Below are 19072 nucleotides of genomic sequence, written 5' to 3' on the forward strand. Positions count from 1 at the left end.
CAGCTCGCTGCAAAGCCAGAGGAGAAAAAGCTATCGTTGTCTTGGCCAGAAGGAAAAGCTGAGCTCCAGCAGATGGATGGGGTTTTGTTTTTACTACAGGCTGGAAAAAACCCATTGTGAGGGGAAAGAGGAAGGAAAGAAGGACAGGAGCGGCACTGGGGGCACGCTTGGGCAGGCAGCGAGCATGACTCAGGGGAATGGCCTGGCCACGCTTTCTGGTAGCCCTTGCCCTGGAGCACACCATGTGCCCATCAAGCCTGGCTGCCCCATCTGCGCTCACGGGGAGCGAAGGCACCATTGCCAGGGTCTAGTTGCCATGGTGGTGTCAGGGCAATGGTTGGACTCGATGAGCCCAGAGGGCTCTTCCAACCTGAGTGATTCTGGGATTCTGTGCACGCAGGGGTGCTGGGCTGCCTGAGCTGCCATCTCTCAGGTGGATGGGACACGAGAGTCCTGGCCCCATGTGGACCTGAGGGAATGGGACTAGTTCAGTCTGGAATCCCAGTCGCTTCCTCTGCGTTCCCACCACCAGCTGCTGGAGAGCGATGTGATGTGGCTGCGTCCTGGTACCCAGCCAGCCCTTTGCAGCCTGCAAATGAGAGATCAAGCGTGTGAATCTGTGCTTGTATCAATGAACAGGAGGAAATAAGTGACTTTGAGTAGCACCAGGCGCTCCTCTGGATGACTGATGCAGCTGAAATGGGATCTTTATGGCTGTCCTCACTGCAGGCATTAAAGGCACCTGGGAGCGTTGTTCCCAGAACTTAACATCCTCAGAGACACCCTTCTTCTCCCCGCAGAGAGTCTGGTGTCTTAACCCGGAGATCAGCCTGGACACAAAGCCTCCTGATGAGCTTTCTCCTGAGTCTCCTGTCCCGTGTGACTGCTTCTCCCCTCCAGCAGTGGCCACATTTTGGTGCCACAGCAACCCTGTTCTCACTGGGGACCTTCTGCCCTGTCCACTGGGAATTCTGTGTGTCCCAGTTTCATAGTGTACAAACCAGTACCTTACAAGAAGGGGGGAGATGTGTTCCAGGGGTTTCCTTTTGATCCATTTTTAGCCAAGAAGCTGAGCAGCAATCCCTCCGTGACCATCTGCATTGCCCTGAGAAAGGGTCTTGTTCCCCCCGGCTGTGTGAGACAGACACGCACAGAAGTCATCACAATGAAGTCTCAGTGCTATGAAAGAAGGTCCCAGTAACGAGGAGCCTCGACGGCCGGGGAAATGAGGAAGGAGAGGACAGGGGTCATTGTTATCAGGGTTGCTATTTGGCCTCTGTGGTCCTCGTTGCCCCGTGAGCAATCCAGTGGCATGCAGGGAAGCTATGCAACCCGCCAGTCCTCCTCGCTGAGAAATGAGCTGGCTCCTGCTGCCAGCTCTCTGGGTATTCCCCGAATAGACATGGAATTCGCTGAGTCTTATTATAGTTATAAAACTGCTATTTTTGCCACTACGGGTAGACTGGGGGGGGCTCGCTGGCTGTATCCTGGCTTTTCCTCTCTCTTGGACAGCTGGCCTTGTTTTCTCACCCAGCATTCATGAAAGGTGCCAGATTCAGGGCATTTCTTTGGGTTAATTTCTGTCTTTTATATGAAGCAACATATATGTGACGTGAGTTTGTTAAAGACCTCTGAATTTACATTCCAGATGGCAAAATGTGCTCTATTTGTATAAAGCCTATAGCAAACCTACAGCACACGTGACCCCAGCGTACCCCAGTGAAGATTTGGGTGTCACCATCCCTGTCTCACCATAGACGTTGGGATGAGAGCGGGGAACCCCACTCTGGGGACATTGTGCCCTCCTGACTCCAAAGCGGCCCCTGAGCTGGGGGTGTTCAGGGGTAACAGCAAACGTGGCTGAGCCTTGCCAGGCTCAGCTGCTCCGTGTCTGGTGGCTTGCTTTGTTCTCTTGGTAGCGTGACTCAAGCCTTTGTGAACTCAACATCAAAAATCTAAACTTTCAATGGTGTTTGGATACTGAGTGCTGTCTGAAACTGCTGCTGGTGTGAAATCATAGGATCACAGACTGGTTTGGGTTGGGAGGGACCTCAAAGCCCATCCAGTTCCAACCCCCTGCCATGGGCAGGGACACCTTCCACTAGACCAGGTTGTTCCCAGCCCCATCCAGCCTGGCCTTGAACACTGCCAGGGAGGGGGCAGCCACAGCTTCTCTGGGCAACCTGGGCCAGGGTCTCACCACCCTCACAGCAAAGAATTTCTTCCTGATATCTAACCTAAATCTCCCCTTTTTCAGTTTAAAACCGTTCCCCCTCATCCCATCACTCCATGCCCTTGTAAAAAGCCCCTCTCCAGCTTTCCTGTAGCCCCTTCAGGCACTGGAAGGTGCTGGAAGGTCTCCCCGGAGCCTTCTCTTCTCCAGGCTGAACAGCCCATGAAATCCCGCACACTGTCGGGACTCGGCTCCTGCGGCGCTGCCTGCCGAGGGGCGCGGGTGCTCCACGCACACAGCCCGGTTTCCAGCCCGGGGGGTGACGGAGCGGCAGCACCGGAGGGGAACGGCTCCGGGGCGGAGGAAGCGGGGCCCGGCGCTGTGTCACGCGTCTGGCCCGGGACCCGGCAGCGCGGGGCTCCCTGCGAGCTGCTGCGGGGAGGGGGACACGGCCAGCGGTGCCGTCCTGCCCCGCCGGCTGCGGGAGCCGGGCCGGGGGCGGCGGGGGCCGGTGGGAGCGGACCGGGGGCGGCGGGGCGCGGCCTCCGCGGCGGGCGGGGCGGAGGGCGGGGATTCCCCCGCGTCACAGGGAGGGGTTTCCCCGCCGGCCCGTGGCCCAGCCGCCCCGGCGGGGCGCGGCGGTGCGGGCAGTCGGTGCGGGGCCGGGGCCGCTGCGCGGTGTCTCCGCGGAGCCATGACCTCCCGCAGGTAAGGGCCTGAGCGACGACCCGACCCGACCCGACCCGTGGCGAGCGGTTCCCTGCGGCGGTGGCCACTGCCGGAGCACCCGCGGCTACCGGACGCCTCGGAGCTGGCCGAGCAACGGGGCCGGAACGGCTGCGCTGGCCCGCCCGGGTGCCCGTCGGTCGGTGTAGCGTGGGTCGGTGTAGTGGCTCGGGGCTCGGCGGCTGTGCTGGAGCTGCAGCCTGCGAGCCCTGCCCGGAGCCCCCTGCCCGTGTCCAGAGCCCCCCGCCAGCCCTGCCCCTGCCCCGCAGGCTCTTTCGGGTCGCCCTGTGCCCCCTTTGCCGCAGGGAGCTCCGTGCCTGCGGGAGAAGCCCGCTACCCTAAAGCATCGTGTCTTAGCAGGCTCTGTAACCTACGTTAGAGATGCTGAAGAGGGGATGCCCAAGCTTTAAAACTTGCTTGAAATAACCTTCGTGGGCTGTGAGCTGAAAAAAAAAAAGATACTTGGGTGCAGCTGGTGTGTTGGTGGTGCCTCCCCCAGCTTCTTCCAAAGAAGCTGTTTCAAAGCTTCAGTCTTTTTCTCAGTGGCAGCAGGAGCCTGTGTGACTTGGGGACGTTGTCCCTTCTCGGTTCCTCCTTCTCTGCTATGGCTTCAAGAGGGTAAATTGCCGTCCAGTGGCCAGTCCCTTTCCGTGCTTGTTTGCCAGCCAGCTCCGAGCCGGGCCACCCGCCCAGCTCCCCGTGCTGCAGCGCAGAGGGGTTGCTTTGGGGGTTCTTCCTTCTTGTCTCTCCTTTCACGGAGACAGCCTTGAGGTGACCTGAAAAAGTGTTTGTTGGTGTTAGAAGTCAAGTGTGTTTTGAAGAACCCTGGGGAGGGTGGTGGCTGGGGAGCAGCCGTACAGCTGACGGTCACTTCAGGCTGAGAACTGGGATCGGTTACAGGACAGGGAGTGCTTGTTTGGTGTTGGTACAGGACCGAACACGGGCAGGTCATGAGCAGGGTTTCTGACAACCATCTCCTGAACATGTAGTAACTCCAGATTCTCCTCACTTACATTCCTGCAATGCCAGGATTCAGGTACTTGGTTTATGGGTTTTTGGATCTCTTTTTGCCATCCCGAACTGTCTCCCTTGTACAAGTGCTGAGCCGTGTTTTGTGAGTGCCTGGTTCAAAGCGTGCAGAAGTAGTTTAGGAAGAGGCAGTGTTCATCTGGGCGGTGCCACGGTGAGTTACGAAACATGCCTGCTGATGGGTGATGGAGTATAAAGCAGAGGGCTGGGACGTGGGGCCCCTGGATTTCATTCTCGGCTCTGGTAGTGCTCTCTGTGCCCCCAGGCAGGTCAGTATTTCTCCACACTGCCTGTACCTTGCTCGGTCCACCCTGTCGGGCAGTTACCTGAGGCAACAGACTGCTGGAGACAGCAAAATGGTTGTAACGCTGCTGCCAGCTCAGCCCTTGTAGGAGTCCTGAGAAACCTGGCTGGCTAGTAGTACTGCTGCTGAGAGGGCTCAGAGCTGCGTGGGTTGGCTGTTGTGGTGGGGGTTGATTGCTCCCAGCATCTGTTGCCCCCATCCTTTCCACCTGTGCTCTGCAGTGCTGGATTTATTGCTCCTGGTTCTGCAACGCTGCTCAGGTCCTTTTTCCCTGCGCTGTGGCAAGGCTGGCTTGGCCCCAGCCTTTCTTCTCTTGCTGACACGTAGGGTGCCTGACAGATCTGTATGGCATCTTTCTCTTCTGCCTGAACCCTGGCTGATGCTTTTCTTCCTCTGGCTCAAACCATGGCCTGGTTCTGCCCAGGTGGATCTACTGAGATCCTGAACTGTGCTGGAGGAGTGTTGAGAGGCTCAAGCAGTCCCTCAGGAGGGATGGTCACTGCAAAGCCCAACTGAAGTACTAAATAGTGGATCCTTTGGGTACTGTCAGCATCGCACCCGTATCCTTTACGCAGGTCATTCAGGCTTGCATGGGGACCCCTGGAATTAGGGGTGCTTTGGCATTAATAGGCTTAGGGGCTGACTTACAAAGGCTGGTGGCATGGAGCTGCTGAAAGAGGGTCCTGTGAAGCAGGGGGATCTGGGAGGAAGTGATTTCTCAGCAGCTCCGTCCCAGCTGAGGTGCTGGTTCCTCTCTTCGGGGGCCACCTCTGTGGCTGCGTGTTGGCTTTGCGTCAGCGGGCTGCAGCGGGGCTGTCGACAGTTGAAAATCCTGGGAGCTGGTGTGGGTACAAGTGTGGTTGTGGGCTGTCACTCAGGTTTGGAGCATACGTGACCTGCCGTGGCTGTCCCCCTGCCACAGCACTGTCCCGTGGCTGCACGGTAGGATGCTCTGGTGGATGCAGTCGAGGTTTCGAGAGGAACTGCTGGGACTGAAGGATGCTGCGTTCCTTTCTGCCCTGGCACAGGGGCAAGGTAATACGGATGTCTGAATCGGGGGGATGGCTTCGGGAGCAGATGTGGTGGCAGGCAGCTTACAGCAGCGTAAGGGTGAAACTGCCCCTGGAAGGGGACGCTGAGGCTGAAGGGACGAGGTTTCCAGTTTTTGGGGCAATGAACGAGCAGGCTGATGGTGTCGGGGGGATCGGTACCCTGGTGAAATGGCACCATTGCTGTAGCAGACTTGACAAAGAGCTGCCGAGTGGTATCCAGAGCTGAGGACATTTGTTTGACAACTTTTTCCCTGCATTCAGATGAACCTTTTTAAAATCTAGTTTACTGCTGTAGCTGAATTACTTTTATCCGCAATGATTTTATGCCACATTGTGGGTGGTTCCCTTTGAAGTCTTGGATTGCTTGTAATTACTATCTTGAGCAGGGCTGCTGCAGCCCCCGGGTGGGAAGCAAGGGCTGCTCCGGCATGGCTGATAAATCAGGATTGGCCAAGTCCTGCATGTGCTTTCTCCAGGGTGGTTTACCCTGCTTGTGCAGGCCGTGTTCTGCACATCTGAGGCAGCAGTGCATCCAGATGAATCCTGCAGCCTCGCTCACTGTCCAACCTTGAGCATCTGCTGCAGTGCCAGGAAATGTAACGCCCATCCCCTGCCCAGCTGAGCAGCCTGTGGTCCCAGCTCTCCCCTCACCTGTGAGAAAACACACTCTTCCTGCGCCGAACCCAAATGTAAATATTAACCTTGAGTCCTTGCGATAGCTGCTTACTTTGGCAACTGAGGTGGCGGTGGGGATGTGGTTATTTCTGGTCCAGGAAGCAAAACCAGGTCAGTGTTTTGGCATCTGGGATATTCATCAACAACAGACCACGGGCAGGCGGTGGCTGGACCCAGGATGAGTGCGGAGCTCGCTGGTGGGAGCGTGCTGATGCTGCACCTGAATCCCAGCTCAGATTTTCCCTGGTTTTCTCTCTCTGGCCAGGCTGTATGACGATGTCTTTGGACACGGGTCTGTTAGCAGCAGCACGGGAGAATTGAAACTCAGAGGCTTTTGTGCAAATGTGTGCTCAGGCTGCGTGTACACCCGCTGCTTGGACGGGTGAGGGATGGGAAATGCTCTGTCAGTGGAAGGAGCCGACGTGCTTTTTCACCAGGCTTTACTGTGGTAAATGAGGACGAGAACACTGGCAGCAACTTAAATTACACCTCAATTACAAGCCCCCAGCCCACCATTCATTTCCAGATAGTGCAAATTCCTTACAGCAGGTCATGAAATGCATAAATACACTCTTCTCTCCCCTTTTCCAGGGAGAATGGCTAATGGCCTCGCTCAGAGAGAGCAAACTAGCCTTGCCCAGGAGAGGATGTTGGATCAGGCCCTCGGTGATTTTCCAGCATCCTCTGGTTTCCCCCAAGGCAGAGTGAGCTGCTCTCGTTATGGTCCCAAGACAAACGAAGCGCGCTTGGCCCTGGCACGCGTTTCTCGGATGCAGCCACATCTCTTTTGCGGGCTGCCAAGGAGAATTCCTGCTGTCTGCAGGGTAAGGCAAGGCACACCGGAGAGGAAACCGCTCTTCCAGCCCCTGCTGCCAAAGCTCTATTGAGGGCGAGTTTCCTCTGTGGCGGGGTGGTACCGGAGCTGCAAGGTTTAAATAAATCTGGTTTCTAGGAGATGGTTCTTCTCAGGAACCTCGGAGGCACCTGGATGAATGAATCGGAGCTTTGTGCTCCAGCGAAGCAGCTCTGCCAGGGGAGCGGCGGTAGCCAGCGTGCCCGTGGCTCTGCGTCCGGGAGAGGGGAGCAGAGCCCGGTGTCTCCAGCACCGCCACAGAAACCCTGGCTTGTGTCAGCCCCAGATGCTTCTTGGTGTGCAAAAAGGTGGGCATCAGTGGTGGGGTCACCATCTCTGGAGGTGTTTAAGCAAAGACTGGACGTGGCACTTAGTGCCATGGTCTAGTTGACAGGGTGGTGTCAGGGCAACGGTTGGACTCGATGATTCCAGAGGGCTCTTCCAACCTGGTTGATTCTGTGATTCTGTTCCCAGCTGGGTCACTGATCTAGTACCCATCTCCATAGTGTCTTTGTGGTGTTCACCCTCCCACCCTCGCAGTGTAGATGCCCTTTGATTCCCAAACGCCTCGCTAAAAACTTATTTCCCCAATGCTGACGTTTGGATTTCCATCCCTGCCCTGAGGGATGAACAGAGCTAAAACCTATTTCCAAGCTAAAAACAGGCCCGTGCCCTCTGGGAGGTGTGGAGGGGAGAAGTACTCCTAAGGCTGCAGTTCTTGAAGCATTGATGAATCCTTTTTCTGCAGGAGGAGGGAGTTTAGTCTGTTGTGTTTTCGCTGCCTTGACCAAAAGCAGTGGCTCGGGCAGGGCTGCACTTGCTGCCTTCTGAGCTGAGTGGTGGGGAGGGATGGAAAGCGGCTCCTGCAGCCCAGTGGCGTGTTCCAGGAAATGTGCGTAGGATGGGCCCTAATCAGGTTATGGGGCTGGTCTGTTTGCAGGCTTCCTGCGTGGGTCTGAAGGGAAGAAGGAAATTCTTTGCATTAAAGCAAGCTGGAAATCAGGAACCGTGTGCTTCCTGTCTATGTGGGGTTTTTCTGCAAATAGCTCGTGCTGCTGCTGCTTGTATCAGTGGTGCTCTCCAAAGGCCTGGCTGAGGGACGTGCTCGGAGGAGATGTATGCTTCAGCATCTCCTCCTGGGCTTTCTGAGCTGCTGCTCCTCCTGTAGCAGATGTTGTGGCTGTCACAGGTGTCCCAGGCAGGTCTCGTGTGGAAAGGATGTTGCTGAGATTCAGCTGCAGTAAAAGCATCTGTCAGGTGGTCTGGGAGTGACTGTGAGTATCAGGCTTTCAGGGCTCAGGAGGACTGGGGGGCTCTGCCTTGCAGCCCCCCTTGGCTCTGTGTTGGAGGAGATTTTCTGTGTCAAGTCACAGACATTTCCACAGGGACAAGGGAAATAGATGAGCCTCATCCTCTGCCACATCTGTGAAATGCCCCCGTGGCTATTAATGATGGGATGGGAGACAGATGAGTTCTCCTCTGCTCCCATCACCGGGGCAGGGAGCAGGCACCCTGATAAGTGCCTCGAGGAGGAGGTCGCCTGGTCCAGCCGTGGCCGCTGGCAGGAGCGTGCGTGCCCAGGGCGAATCACAGCAGCGTTCCCCCCAGCCCCTTCCCGAGGGCTTTGGGCTGGGGAAGCCTCTCACAGCAAGGAGTGATTAAGTTTATCTTGCTTGTTGCAGCTTCTTGGTGTCGAAAGGAGCGCTGAGGGAGGAGAGGGTGAGCTGAGTTTTCTAGTCGGGCTGGTGTTTGCTGCAACCATCGCGATTACGTTATCAGGTGGAGAGCCTGTCTCGTAGCAAGTATCTCCTCGAGGTTTCCCGTGCACAAAGCTGGTGGGGGTGGTTCCCAGCCTGTGCTGGCTGTGGCTGGTATCCCTCGATCTTCCCAAGCGCAGAGGTGGGACTGCTGGCTGACCTGGGAGAAAGGCAGGGAGAGCAGGGAAAGGCAGGTGCCCAATGCAGGCAGTCCCTGTGCCCACCTCCACGGCCCCTCTCGGGCAGAGATGGGGCTGCTGTGCAGGTGTCCAGCATCTTCAGCAGTGGCCTTCACTGCCGTGCTGAGGCAGGCTGAGTTCTCACTGTCCTCCTCCAGTCCAGGCAATCTTCGTGCCTTGGCATCGCCTTGTATGTTATCTGGGGGAGAAGATATCTGTGCTGTTGATGCACAAGGGCCTTTCGTGCAGCCCCATCCTTTCCTTTTTCCTATCCAGCTGAGCAAGAACCTGCCTGTGACCTGAGGATAAGGGCTGGAAATTCCTCCCGTTCCCAATGTACAGTCGTTAGATTTATCTGGACGGTGCCATGACTCTGTTTAACTCTCTGCTGATCTCCTGTGGGCTGCAAACTGCAGTTCACGTCTGCGGTGCCTCAGTGGATGCGGCTTCCCCCCTCCCCTCCTCTCCAAAATGACATATTTTGAAAGTTCCCTTTTTGGTCAGACTGAGGGTACCCGTTAGCTTTCAAGGGAACTGTCTGGCCCCGGCTATTTTAACCCAGATGAGGGAGAGAGGAGCTGGTTGAGGGCAGCCTGCGCAGCACCAAGGGGACGATTCCCTCTCCCTCCCGTTGCCCCGTGCTCACTCCGAGGTATCTTTGGTCCCCCTGCCCACCCCGCGTGGAAAATCCCATGTCCTCCTCCCTCGCCTGCTGGGGTGCAGCAGGGCTGAGCAGCGTGGGCTCGCTGTCTGGCTTGGCACGGAGGTGGGTTTGAGGAGATTATCGCAGTCTACAACTACCTGAAGGGAGGTTGTAGCGCAGTGGGAGTTGGCTTCTTCTCCCAGGCAACCAGCTATAGGACAAGAGGACACAGCCTCAAGCGTCACCAGGGGAGGTTCAGGTTGGACATTAGGAAGCATTTCTTCTCAGCAAGGGTCATTAGCCATTGGAAGGGGCTGCCCAGGGAGGTGGGGGAGTCACCATCTCTGGAGGGGTTTAAGAAAAGCCTGGACATGGCACTTAGTGCCCTGGTCTAGTTGCCATGGTGGTGTCAGGGCAATGGTTGGACTCGATGATCCCAGAGGGCTCTTCCAAGCTCATTGATTCTGGGATTCAGGTGCTGCGGGTGCCAAGAGGGTGTAAAAAGGCAGCGGTTGGGTTGACAAAACAATGGTAAAAGACCTGCCTTAAAAATACGAATAGGACACAGGCAAGAGGTTGGATCGTGCACCTTCCCCTCCTGCTCCAAGGAGCTTTTGAAGTATTTATAAAAACAGAGTGATTCCAGTTGGAGAAACTGAGGGCAGAGCTGCTCACATCTGCGAGATGCTCCATCCCAGGGAACCCTGAGGTTGCTCACAGCTGGTACTTTGCTCGCTCCCCCAGCCCTGGTTTGCTGCCCCTCGTCGTTCCCCTCCGCAGCAGAGGGAAACGGACAGCTTGAACACTTGGGAGTTGGGGTAACTGTGAATATATGACATAGGCAGGGGAGAGCCCATCCCTCGGGACATGTTGTTTGGCCTTGGGGATTTCAAGAGGGTGGGAAGGTGACAAAGATTTAATTTCAAAACAACAATTAAAAAAATCCCCCTTCACACCCTCGAGCAGCATCCCTGCCATGTAAGGTAGTTGCCAGGGCTATATTTGTCCTTGGTTTGGTTTTTTTTTGGGGTAGTCTGTTTGTTTGTTTGTTTGTTCCTCCCACCCTCCTGAAATATTTCCGTCACTCTCCTCTCTAAGAAGTGTAACAAGCCCTGCCACTGATTAAATTCTAAATATAGCCGTGGTATTTTTTTTTCTCTCCAATTCTTCATGATGTATCTAGGTAAAAAATAGTCTTGGCGACTCTTCAAAGGGGATACGGGCCTGTTATGGGCTATATTTTTGTCTTGTCACCCTGCCCGGGTCCAAAATAAACCTCCTCATTTTTAATTAGCTCGTCAGGTTATATAATGCTGAAAGCCGAGGCTTTCTGGGCTCACAGGAACGCACGTGACACCGCGGGCTCCGGCAGATCGCGGCAGGCAGAGGTGGTGCGGCGGGGTAGGGGAAGCCAAGATGCTGTAGCATAAGGCCACCCCTCCGGTCCCTCTCATCCTGGGCTCAGCTCTGGCTTCCTTATTGCCTTCTGTATTTATTTATTTCGCTGTGGTGCTTGGAGAGGAACCTGCTGAATGAGGAAGGGGCTGGTTAACCGTGGGCTCCTTGGGCTGTCTGTGGCGCCTTGGGAGCTGGTTTTGGTTTTCCTCTGCTCCTGGGAGAATGGGTCAGGGCTTTTAGAATCACAGAATTGTTTTGGTTGGAAAGGACCTTTCAGATCATCGAGTCCAACCATCAACCCAGCACTGCCAAGCCCACCACTAACCCATGTCCCTCAGCACCACATCTACACGGCTTTTAAATCCCTCCAGGGATGGTGACTCCACCACTGCCCTGGGCAGCCTGTTCGAGTGCTTGACAACCCTTTCAGTGAAGAAATTTTCCCTGATATTCAATCTAAACCTCCCCTGGCACAACTTGAGGCCGTTTCCTCCCGTCCTTTTTCTGCCCATCCTAACAATAACTCGTTTTACTCCTGGCTGAGCAGAGCACGCTTGGTTTCCCATAGCCCAGGTCTGAATGCTTAAGCATTTTCCTACTCCCGTCATCCAACATGGAAGGTGGGAGCCCAATGATCCCCTCTGATGCTGTCAGGTGCTGGACTGCACAGCACCTCTGGCCCTACCACTGCTGCTTTACTTGCTCCCAAAGCGCTTCCCTGGAGCGCCTGTCCGAGGGCTCCCGCTGGAGAAAGCGGCCAGCCTTGTGGTCTGCACACGGGAGCCTGGCTGACTGCTCAGGTTCTCATACTCACAATGACCCTGGTCATCCAACGTGGGGGTGATGCCCTCACTGGGGCATTCAGCAGCCTTCTGCTCTTTCAAAGTGCTTCCCTGCCCTTACCAAGGTGGCTCACCCCAAGCACCTCTCAGCCTCTCTGGACAGATAGCCCAGAAGATGAGCAGGCCACGTGAGGGAGCAGCCCGTGTTTGCTCTGCAGAGCTTTCAAAGCTTTCTAACCACCAGATGGAGCAAAGGAACTTCACACGACCATGGCTGAGGCTTTGGCCAGGGGCTGCCATGGGGCACCGAGGTGTAACCGCTGCCCTGTGGGCAGCTGCTGGGCCCATGCCTTGCCAGGCTGTCCATTGACTCCCTTCTCTCGAGGCTTTCCCTAGGCAGCAGGGCTCGGGGTTGCCCTGGGGGGCTGTCTTGGCAAGATGGCAGGTAAGTGCGGCTGCACGCGCCTTGCGAGCCAGTTCCTCGCCCTTTGGTTGTTACCTGCTGCACAGGCTGCAGCACCCACTCCCTGGCACATCTTTAGTCAGGGCTTATTCCAACCTGTGGAACGTTGTGGAGCCCGTTGCCTCTCTGAGCTGAACCAACCCACCAGCTGCTGTCAGCTGTGTCTCAGACCGGAGTTTCAGTCCCGCTCTGGGGAGCGGGGGTGTCAGTATTCGTTGCTGCTGTAGCTTTAAAGCAATGGGAACTTTCGGTGGTGTCATCTTGATGGTCAAAGCTAAGAGGAACTGATGTACTTTGAGAAGTGCAATTTAGTGAGGAGGGCATAGTTTCAAAGTGGTTGACTGGGGTGAAATCGGCAGGTTTTGGAGTCCCTCCTGACCTCTGGAAGAAGAGGGATGCGATGCACCTCTGTGATTTGAACGGGCTTCTCCAAACCGTAAACCTCTGGTTTGGTGTTTAGCAGAGCTGGGCATAAGCCACAGAATTAAGGGTCTTCAGACTAGTGCAAGCGAAAATGGGCTGGAATTTCCCATGGCTGGTGTTTAGCTGAGTGCCTCGAAGCAGCCAGCTGCTGATCTCGGGATGGATAGTAGTGCAGGCTGTTTGCATGTGGTCACTCTCATGTGACGAGCCATCCTACAAACGATCAGCTGGGGCACTCTTCCCACCTCTGGTCGCTCGTACTTCACGCGCTGGTGCCTGGGCAGTGACTCTGATGTGAAGGCAGACACCCATGTCTTCTCTTCTCTATGGCTCATATGAATATTTATCCCAGAAGAAGGCTCTTACAGTGCTGGCATGAGAAAGTAACGATGACCCATTCTGTCTCTGAACAGATGTCTGATGGCAGTTAACCCAGAAAATGCTGAAGCTCTGCCTCTAGTCTGGATCTTCTCCATTAGCAGGAATCACGCCCCTGAGTTGCTCTTCTTCTCCCTCTGGGGTTGTCAGCTTTTCCTTCCGACTTGGAAGCGAGCATCCTTCTCGAGCCCAAGAGCTGCTCTTCCTCCTTTAGCAGGACGAGAAGCCCCGCTCTTGCTCTACGAGCCACTTGGGTGGGGACAAACCCTAAACGCGACCCCAGCTCTGTGCTCTTGGCTTCCCGCTCCCCATCGTCAGGGCCCTGTGGGGTCAGTCCCCAGCCCAGCATTTCCGCGCTCGCTGCGGCGAGACAGGGCTTCCAGAGTGCTCGGCTTTGCTCTGCGGTCGAGACTGCTGCTGGTCTCTAATCTCCTCTGTGCCTCAGCTGCTCTGGTGGCACATTAAAGGCTGGCCGCAGAGCAGCCATAATTGCGCTAAGTGTCTGTGGGATAATGGACTAAATACTCAGGATTGCAGAGGCAGCCGCATTCCCAGCTCTTTAATACCTTGATTGATGTGTGTTTAGTTGTTTGCCAGCCCGCAGGAGGACAGCCCTCTGAGCTCGCGTTTCTCCTGCTGTATGAAGCTGGTGACGCAAGGACGTTAAAGAACTGGGCAGGAGCGAGTGATTTGACCAATCGTGAGGTTGCAGGGCTGTAACGATCCCAAGTTTGCGAGAACTGGGTGTTGTGGTCTTCCTCCCTAGCTTGCCGAGCCAAGAGAGGGAGATCAGTGGTGGCTTTAGGCTCCGTTTGGAAGAGTGGAGTTGCCCTCAGTCGCCGCAACCTTTGGCCTCTTCTCCCAGGCAGCTAGCGATAGGACAAGAGGACATGGCCTCAAGCTTTGCCAGGGGAGGTTCAGGTTGGACATTAGGAAGCATTTCTTTTCAGCAAGGGTCATCAGACATTGGAAGGGGCTGCCCAGGGAGGTGGTGGAGTCACCATCTCTGGAGGTGTTTAAGAAAAGCCTGGACATGGCACTTAGTGCCCTGGTCTAGTTGCCATGGTGGTGTCAGGGCAATGGTTGGACTCGATGATCCCAGAGGGCTCTTCCAACCTGATTGATTCTGTGATTCTTGCAGGACTGACAACAGAAGTCCTTTCTGCCCAGGGGTGGCCTGCGGAAAGGTCTGTGTGCCTGAAAGCTTGTCTGCATTCTCCAGTTATGTCATCTGATCTAATAAAAGGTGTTATCTCTCCCTATAAACCTTGCTATCTCTCTGTGTTAAACTTGGACATGTTGAGATGCTTGGCCGTCTAACTTTAGGCACCTGTGCTGAGTGGCTGAGATGAGTATCCCCGCCTAGTCAGGGCACAGAATCGGGTTCTGCTCTGCATCACCCTTAGGAAATGACTATTTCTCTTCATGCCTGAATAAGGAAACTGGACTCTAACTTGGGTGCCCTACAGCTGTGTGGTCTACACGCTCCTGTCAGCTGTCCAGAAGAAGCCATCTCAGGCTGTGTAGAAAGGCATCTGCCTGAGGTACGGTTGTCTTTGGGGCCCAGCAGCACGTGCTGTTGAACGTGGAGAGCAGGGCAGCATGTTTCCCGAGAGCTCCCAGAGCAGAGGGAGAAGGTGCACGAGTGATGGGTTCTGAACCCCGCTTTGGAGGGCAGAGGAACCAAGTTGGAGCCAAACGAAGGGGCTGCCTTTTGAGCTGAAATTAAGAAACCCAAAAAGCAAGCAGGGATGCAAAGATGTTCCAGGGCATCTGAGTGTCTTGAGGGTTCCTCCCGCAGGAGCGTGGTGGTCCTGTACCCAGCAGGAGCAGAGCCGGGGTCCATGAGCTGGTGCTCTCCCCTCCCAGCCGCCCTGAAGGCGATGGCTGCTGTTCCAGCAGTCGCTCAGCGCTGAAGGCCTGGAGCAGAAATCTCTCTTGCCGCTTTGCGTGGAGGAGGATTTCCTAAGAAGTGCTGTTCAGACACAGGAGCTCCACGGGGCGTAACTTTGCCCATTAGCCATTCTTTCTTTCTCTTTCGTTAGCTTTGGCTGCCCATAAACTGACAGATGCCGTCACGGACCATGTGCGTGTGGTGGTTGCCCTCCCCAGTTCCCTCTGAACACTGAATTCGCAGCTGCCGGCTTCGTACCGATAAGAGAACGAGATGACTTCCTTTTCTGCTCTCCACCCCCACTCCCTTCCAGAATAAGCTGGGCTGTTTTTTGGTAAATAACGAGCTGTCACTTCTTCGCTTGAAGCTTTCCAGGCTCCACCACCTTGGCCAACCCTCCTGAAGGATGCTGGAGGCTGGAACGTTCCTATCGGGCAGCAAACTGCCTTCCACATCCTAGAGCAAGCTCTCCCCACCTCCCATATCCTACGAATCTTACTGCCTTTTGAGCTGTCCTGTGGTTTCTGTGGACTAACGACTCTCTCTGCGTACTCTGCCGGGTCAGGAGCCTTGACCAGTTATGGTGAGGTAGGATCTCTGTTCTCTGTGTGTCTAGCTTCTATTTTTAACAAAGCTGGTATTTCTGAGTGGGAACAAAGCAAAGGGAAGAAGTCGTGGAGATCATCTGGGTCGTTTAGATTGCACAGAAAGGTTCCACTTGTGCTATGGGAGGATGTGAGCTAATAACAGTTGGAGAGCACCTACAGAGGTGTGGACGCTATTAGGGTGGGAGTAGTGATTAACAGTGCTTGTTAGCCACAGACTAGCAACTTCTCTGCAGAAGGGCAAGATTCTCCAGTGGAAACTACCCTTCAGAGGCCTCTGCAGCACAGGGGTGATGGTAACTTTCTCCTTGTGCTGGCTTCAGCGCTGGGAAACGGTGTGTTAGCAGTTTCGTTTATATAATTAATATGATTACTGTTAATATGATTACTGCAGAGGCTTTTGGTGCTGACTGCAGCCTTGGGAGAGGTTAACCCTGCTGCGAGCAGTGTGTCGTTTTGTGATGTTACTAGATTTTTATCTTGCGTTACCTCGTTAGCAATGCTACGTTAATAGTTACTCGCTTATCTCTTCGTTTGCCGTGTCTCTGGCTGAGCACGCTTTCGCCTGCTGATAACTAGCTTGCCTGTGTTGGAGCACTGTAATTTCAGTGTAATTTCAAGCTGCTGGACACCTCTAAATTTTGTAGATACTTATAAACTCCATGAAATGGTCAGCAAGGGTCATTAGCCATTGGAAGGGACTGCCCAGGGAGGTGGTGGAGTCACCATCTCTGGAGGGGTTTAAGAAAAGACTGGACATGGCACTTAGTGCCCTGGTCTAGTTGCCATGGTGGTGTCAGGGCAATGGTTGGACTCGATGATCCCAGAGGTCTCTTCCAACCTGATTGATTCTGTGAAATGACAACGTTTAGTCAGAAGGGCAGTTTGCAAAGCAGTGAAGGTTATATGGGGCATGAACTGTAGGAGTTGTATGAGAAAGGGTCTGCTGGAGTAGGGACGGGAACGTGGGAGGAGCCCTTTGCCAGGCTGGGAAGCACAGTGCATGTGTGGAGAAGCAATCCTGTCTGCTGGGAACGCAGGGAACGGGTCCAGGGCAGGAACTGGGCTGCATCTGCAGCCGTGTCTGAGGTTGTTAAACGCAACGGGATCGTTGTGCAAGCGGCCGTGGCTCTTTGCCACGGGGTGTAATGTGGAGCATGCCTTGGGTTTTCCTTCCGTCCTTCCTTCCTTCCATGGGCGTGCGGAGAGCGTGGGCTGGTCTGCAGCACTCTGCAGGGATTCGGATGATGAAAGTTGCTACAGCCTGTTGGTAGTTTACACCCCCTTGTATCTCGGGAGCATCCTGAGGCTTTTGTACTAACCTCATTTCAATGCTGTTCTCTCATGTGTTGCACAAGTGACGGGTTTCTCTGTTTCTGGTCTCTTCTTTGGGTGCGTTCTGCTTCACTGGATCACAGCAAAGCAGCTGAACGAATGTTCTGCTCCAGGAGGAAGCCTGTCAGTCACACAGCAGCTGGGCTGGTTTCGGTGCTGGCTGGTGACACGTATTTTTAATGCCCCAACTGTCTGGCAGGTGGGCCTGCAATTTAATTTTAACTTGCTTTATGAGAACAAAAACATCTGTAATGTACAGGCCAGTAAACCTCCATGAATGGAGGGAGTTCAGAAGAGATTTCTCCTACTATTTTGAGAGGAGTAGGTAAGGCCTTCTCTGGCTGAGGTTCAAGTGTAGCTCAGTGGTCCTAACAGTTCAATACCCTTTGAGTAGAAAAGGCTGGTTCAGATATAAGTTTGATTCGGAGAATTAATTCAGAAAATTTGAAAACTGCAGCTGAAAACAATAACCTCACACACCTTTGGGGCTGATGCGTTCCAAACAGCTTGAGGGCCTTAGCTGCACCTTTTTTAATTAAGAGAACATGGGTGTAAATCCTCTGGGCAACTTGGAAGAGCCCCAGCTGCCAGTTGGTGTCGAAATGCACGTTGGCCCGATACGACTGGGTCTGTTTCTCCCGTTCTGTGGAAATTGAGAATTGTCAGGCAAAAATTGTGCCTTTTTCCTAGCAGATTCACTGTTGTGCTGTGCTTCTTGTCCTCTGCCTCCGTGCAACGTCTGATAAATTAACACGGTGCGTATCCTGTAAGGGATTTTTACGCTTGCTTTGAAAACAAACTCAGCGAGAGCCTCTGCTCTTGGGGTATTAGACCCTAAACTCACAGCAAGATCAGTGGGCATTGCACTTGTAGCAGCTGGGTACTGGGCAGGAGTAGGTTTTACTCCTGAAAGCACCCACTGGACATGAGATTGCTCCTAGATGTTCACGGGCAGCGTGGAGGTTGGGATAGCTGTGGGTTTGTGTGTGTAGTTCATTTCCTGAGCAGCCAAACCAACTTCTGAGGTGGCCACGTGTTAAAATGAAATGTACAACGAGTGGAAATACTGTGTCTAATTTCAGTGCTCAAGAACGGGAGACTTCATTGGCAGATTCACAGGTAGAGGTTAACATGCTGGGTCTGCTGGATCCCAAGGTGCTGAAATGCTTTGCTTTAGTTTGGTTGTGAATTTTGCACAGGCCTTTTGGGGAAGGAAAAATGGTTTAATGCCACACTGCAGTGTGGTGGTAGGGCAGTCCATTCTGAGGTAGAATAAGGGCTTGTTTTCTCCTACTCTTGAGTAAAACCTCTGTGGGATACTCCCCACGCTGCTTTCAGATATCTGGCTTCAGGGGCAACTGGAGAGACCGTGCTACTCAGGCCAAGAGGAAAAGTTGATGAGATGCTACATCCCCCACCTCCAAACACAAACCATGGTGGTGCAGAAGTGAGGGCTGAAAACCCACATCTCGCAGAGCACGCTCAGACTTCACTTTCTGCAGAAAAAGCTGCCTGGTGGTGTTGGTGGCCCATGCTAGGAGGGCTCCGCTGTGCCCAGAGAAACTGAGCACAGGGGAGACCTTCTCACGAGGTGTGCTCTTCTCTTGGCTGTTGCCTAGAACTGGCTGAGTCTACAGTAGGATCTTTGAGATTTGACAGGAGCTGGTCTGTAACTGGCTGATTTTCTTCATCTGTTGTGGCTCATGTGCCAATGTTTCTACAGTTGTCTTCCTGATGTGACTCTGTCCTCAGAGTGCTCTGACACAGGTCTGTTGGTAACACATGTAAATTGGTGAGGATAGGCTCTTGTGGGATAGATAACCATGTGATGGTCTGAAGAAGGAACTCTTCCATCCAAGCAAGAGCCTGCAATATCTTATTTTGGAAGTGAAAATGTAAGTTTTCACTTGTGGTGGGAGGTCAGGCTCTCTAACAACTCCTCCTTCCTTCCTGCCTTCAGTTCTTAGTTTGAAGCATCTCTTCCTGTGGCTAGAGAGGACCAGCTGGAGCTGTTAGGATGTTGTTGCAGGAGGCCTTTTCAGCAAGGGGAGAGCTTGAGCAATACGTGTGCTCGAGTTTTTACACGCTGTTGCTCTAAGCACTAGAGCTGCTAGACCAAGTGTTTGCATAATGTTGGACCACGAGTGATGGTAGACCGTCAAAATGGCACAGGTGTAATCTCCCTCATTTCTTGTGCACATGCACAAGCCCCTCGTCTACTGCAGCCTCCCGGGGGGCTGGAGGAGCTGGCCACGGTGGGGTGAAACAACGGGTGCAGCAGGCAGGTGCCAGGCTCTTTCACATCCTTTATGTGCACCCATGAGAGCGTGCAACGCAACTCCGCTTCGCGCTGCAGTTGAAGGCCAGGTCACACACTCACGCTCCGGTGCCTTACTGTTTGCT

The 19072-nt window shown here is 54.3% G+C and overlaps 1 protein-coding gene across 1 annotated transcript in view; it reads left to right on the forward strand.

The window, feature by feature from the left end:
• Nucleotides 1–2789: 2789 nt before the first annotated feature.
• LOC137671381 (tyrosine-protein phosphatase non-receptor type 11-like) overlaps nucleotides 2790–19072 on the forward strand; it is a 37575-nt gene continuing 21292 nt past the window's right edge. The window contains exon 1 of the mRNA XM_068414889.1: nucleotides 2790–2881. Coding sequence (XP_068270990.1) covers nucleotides 2868–2881 — 14 coding nt within the window. The 5' untranslated portion in view covers nucleotides 2790–2867. The remainder of the gene's footprint in view (nucleotides 2882–19072) is intronic.

The sequence above is a fragment of the Nyctibius grandis genome, chromosome 17 (genome assembly GCF_013368605.1).
Source record: "Nyctibius grandis isolate bNycGra1 chromosome 17, bNycGra1.pri, whole genome shotgun sequence".
Lineage (NCBI taxonomy): Eukaryota > Metazoa > Chordata > Aves > Nyctibiiformes > Nyctibiidae > Nyctibius > Nyctibius grandis.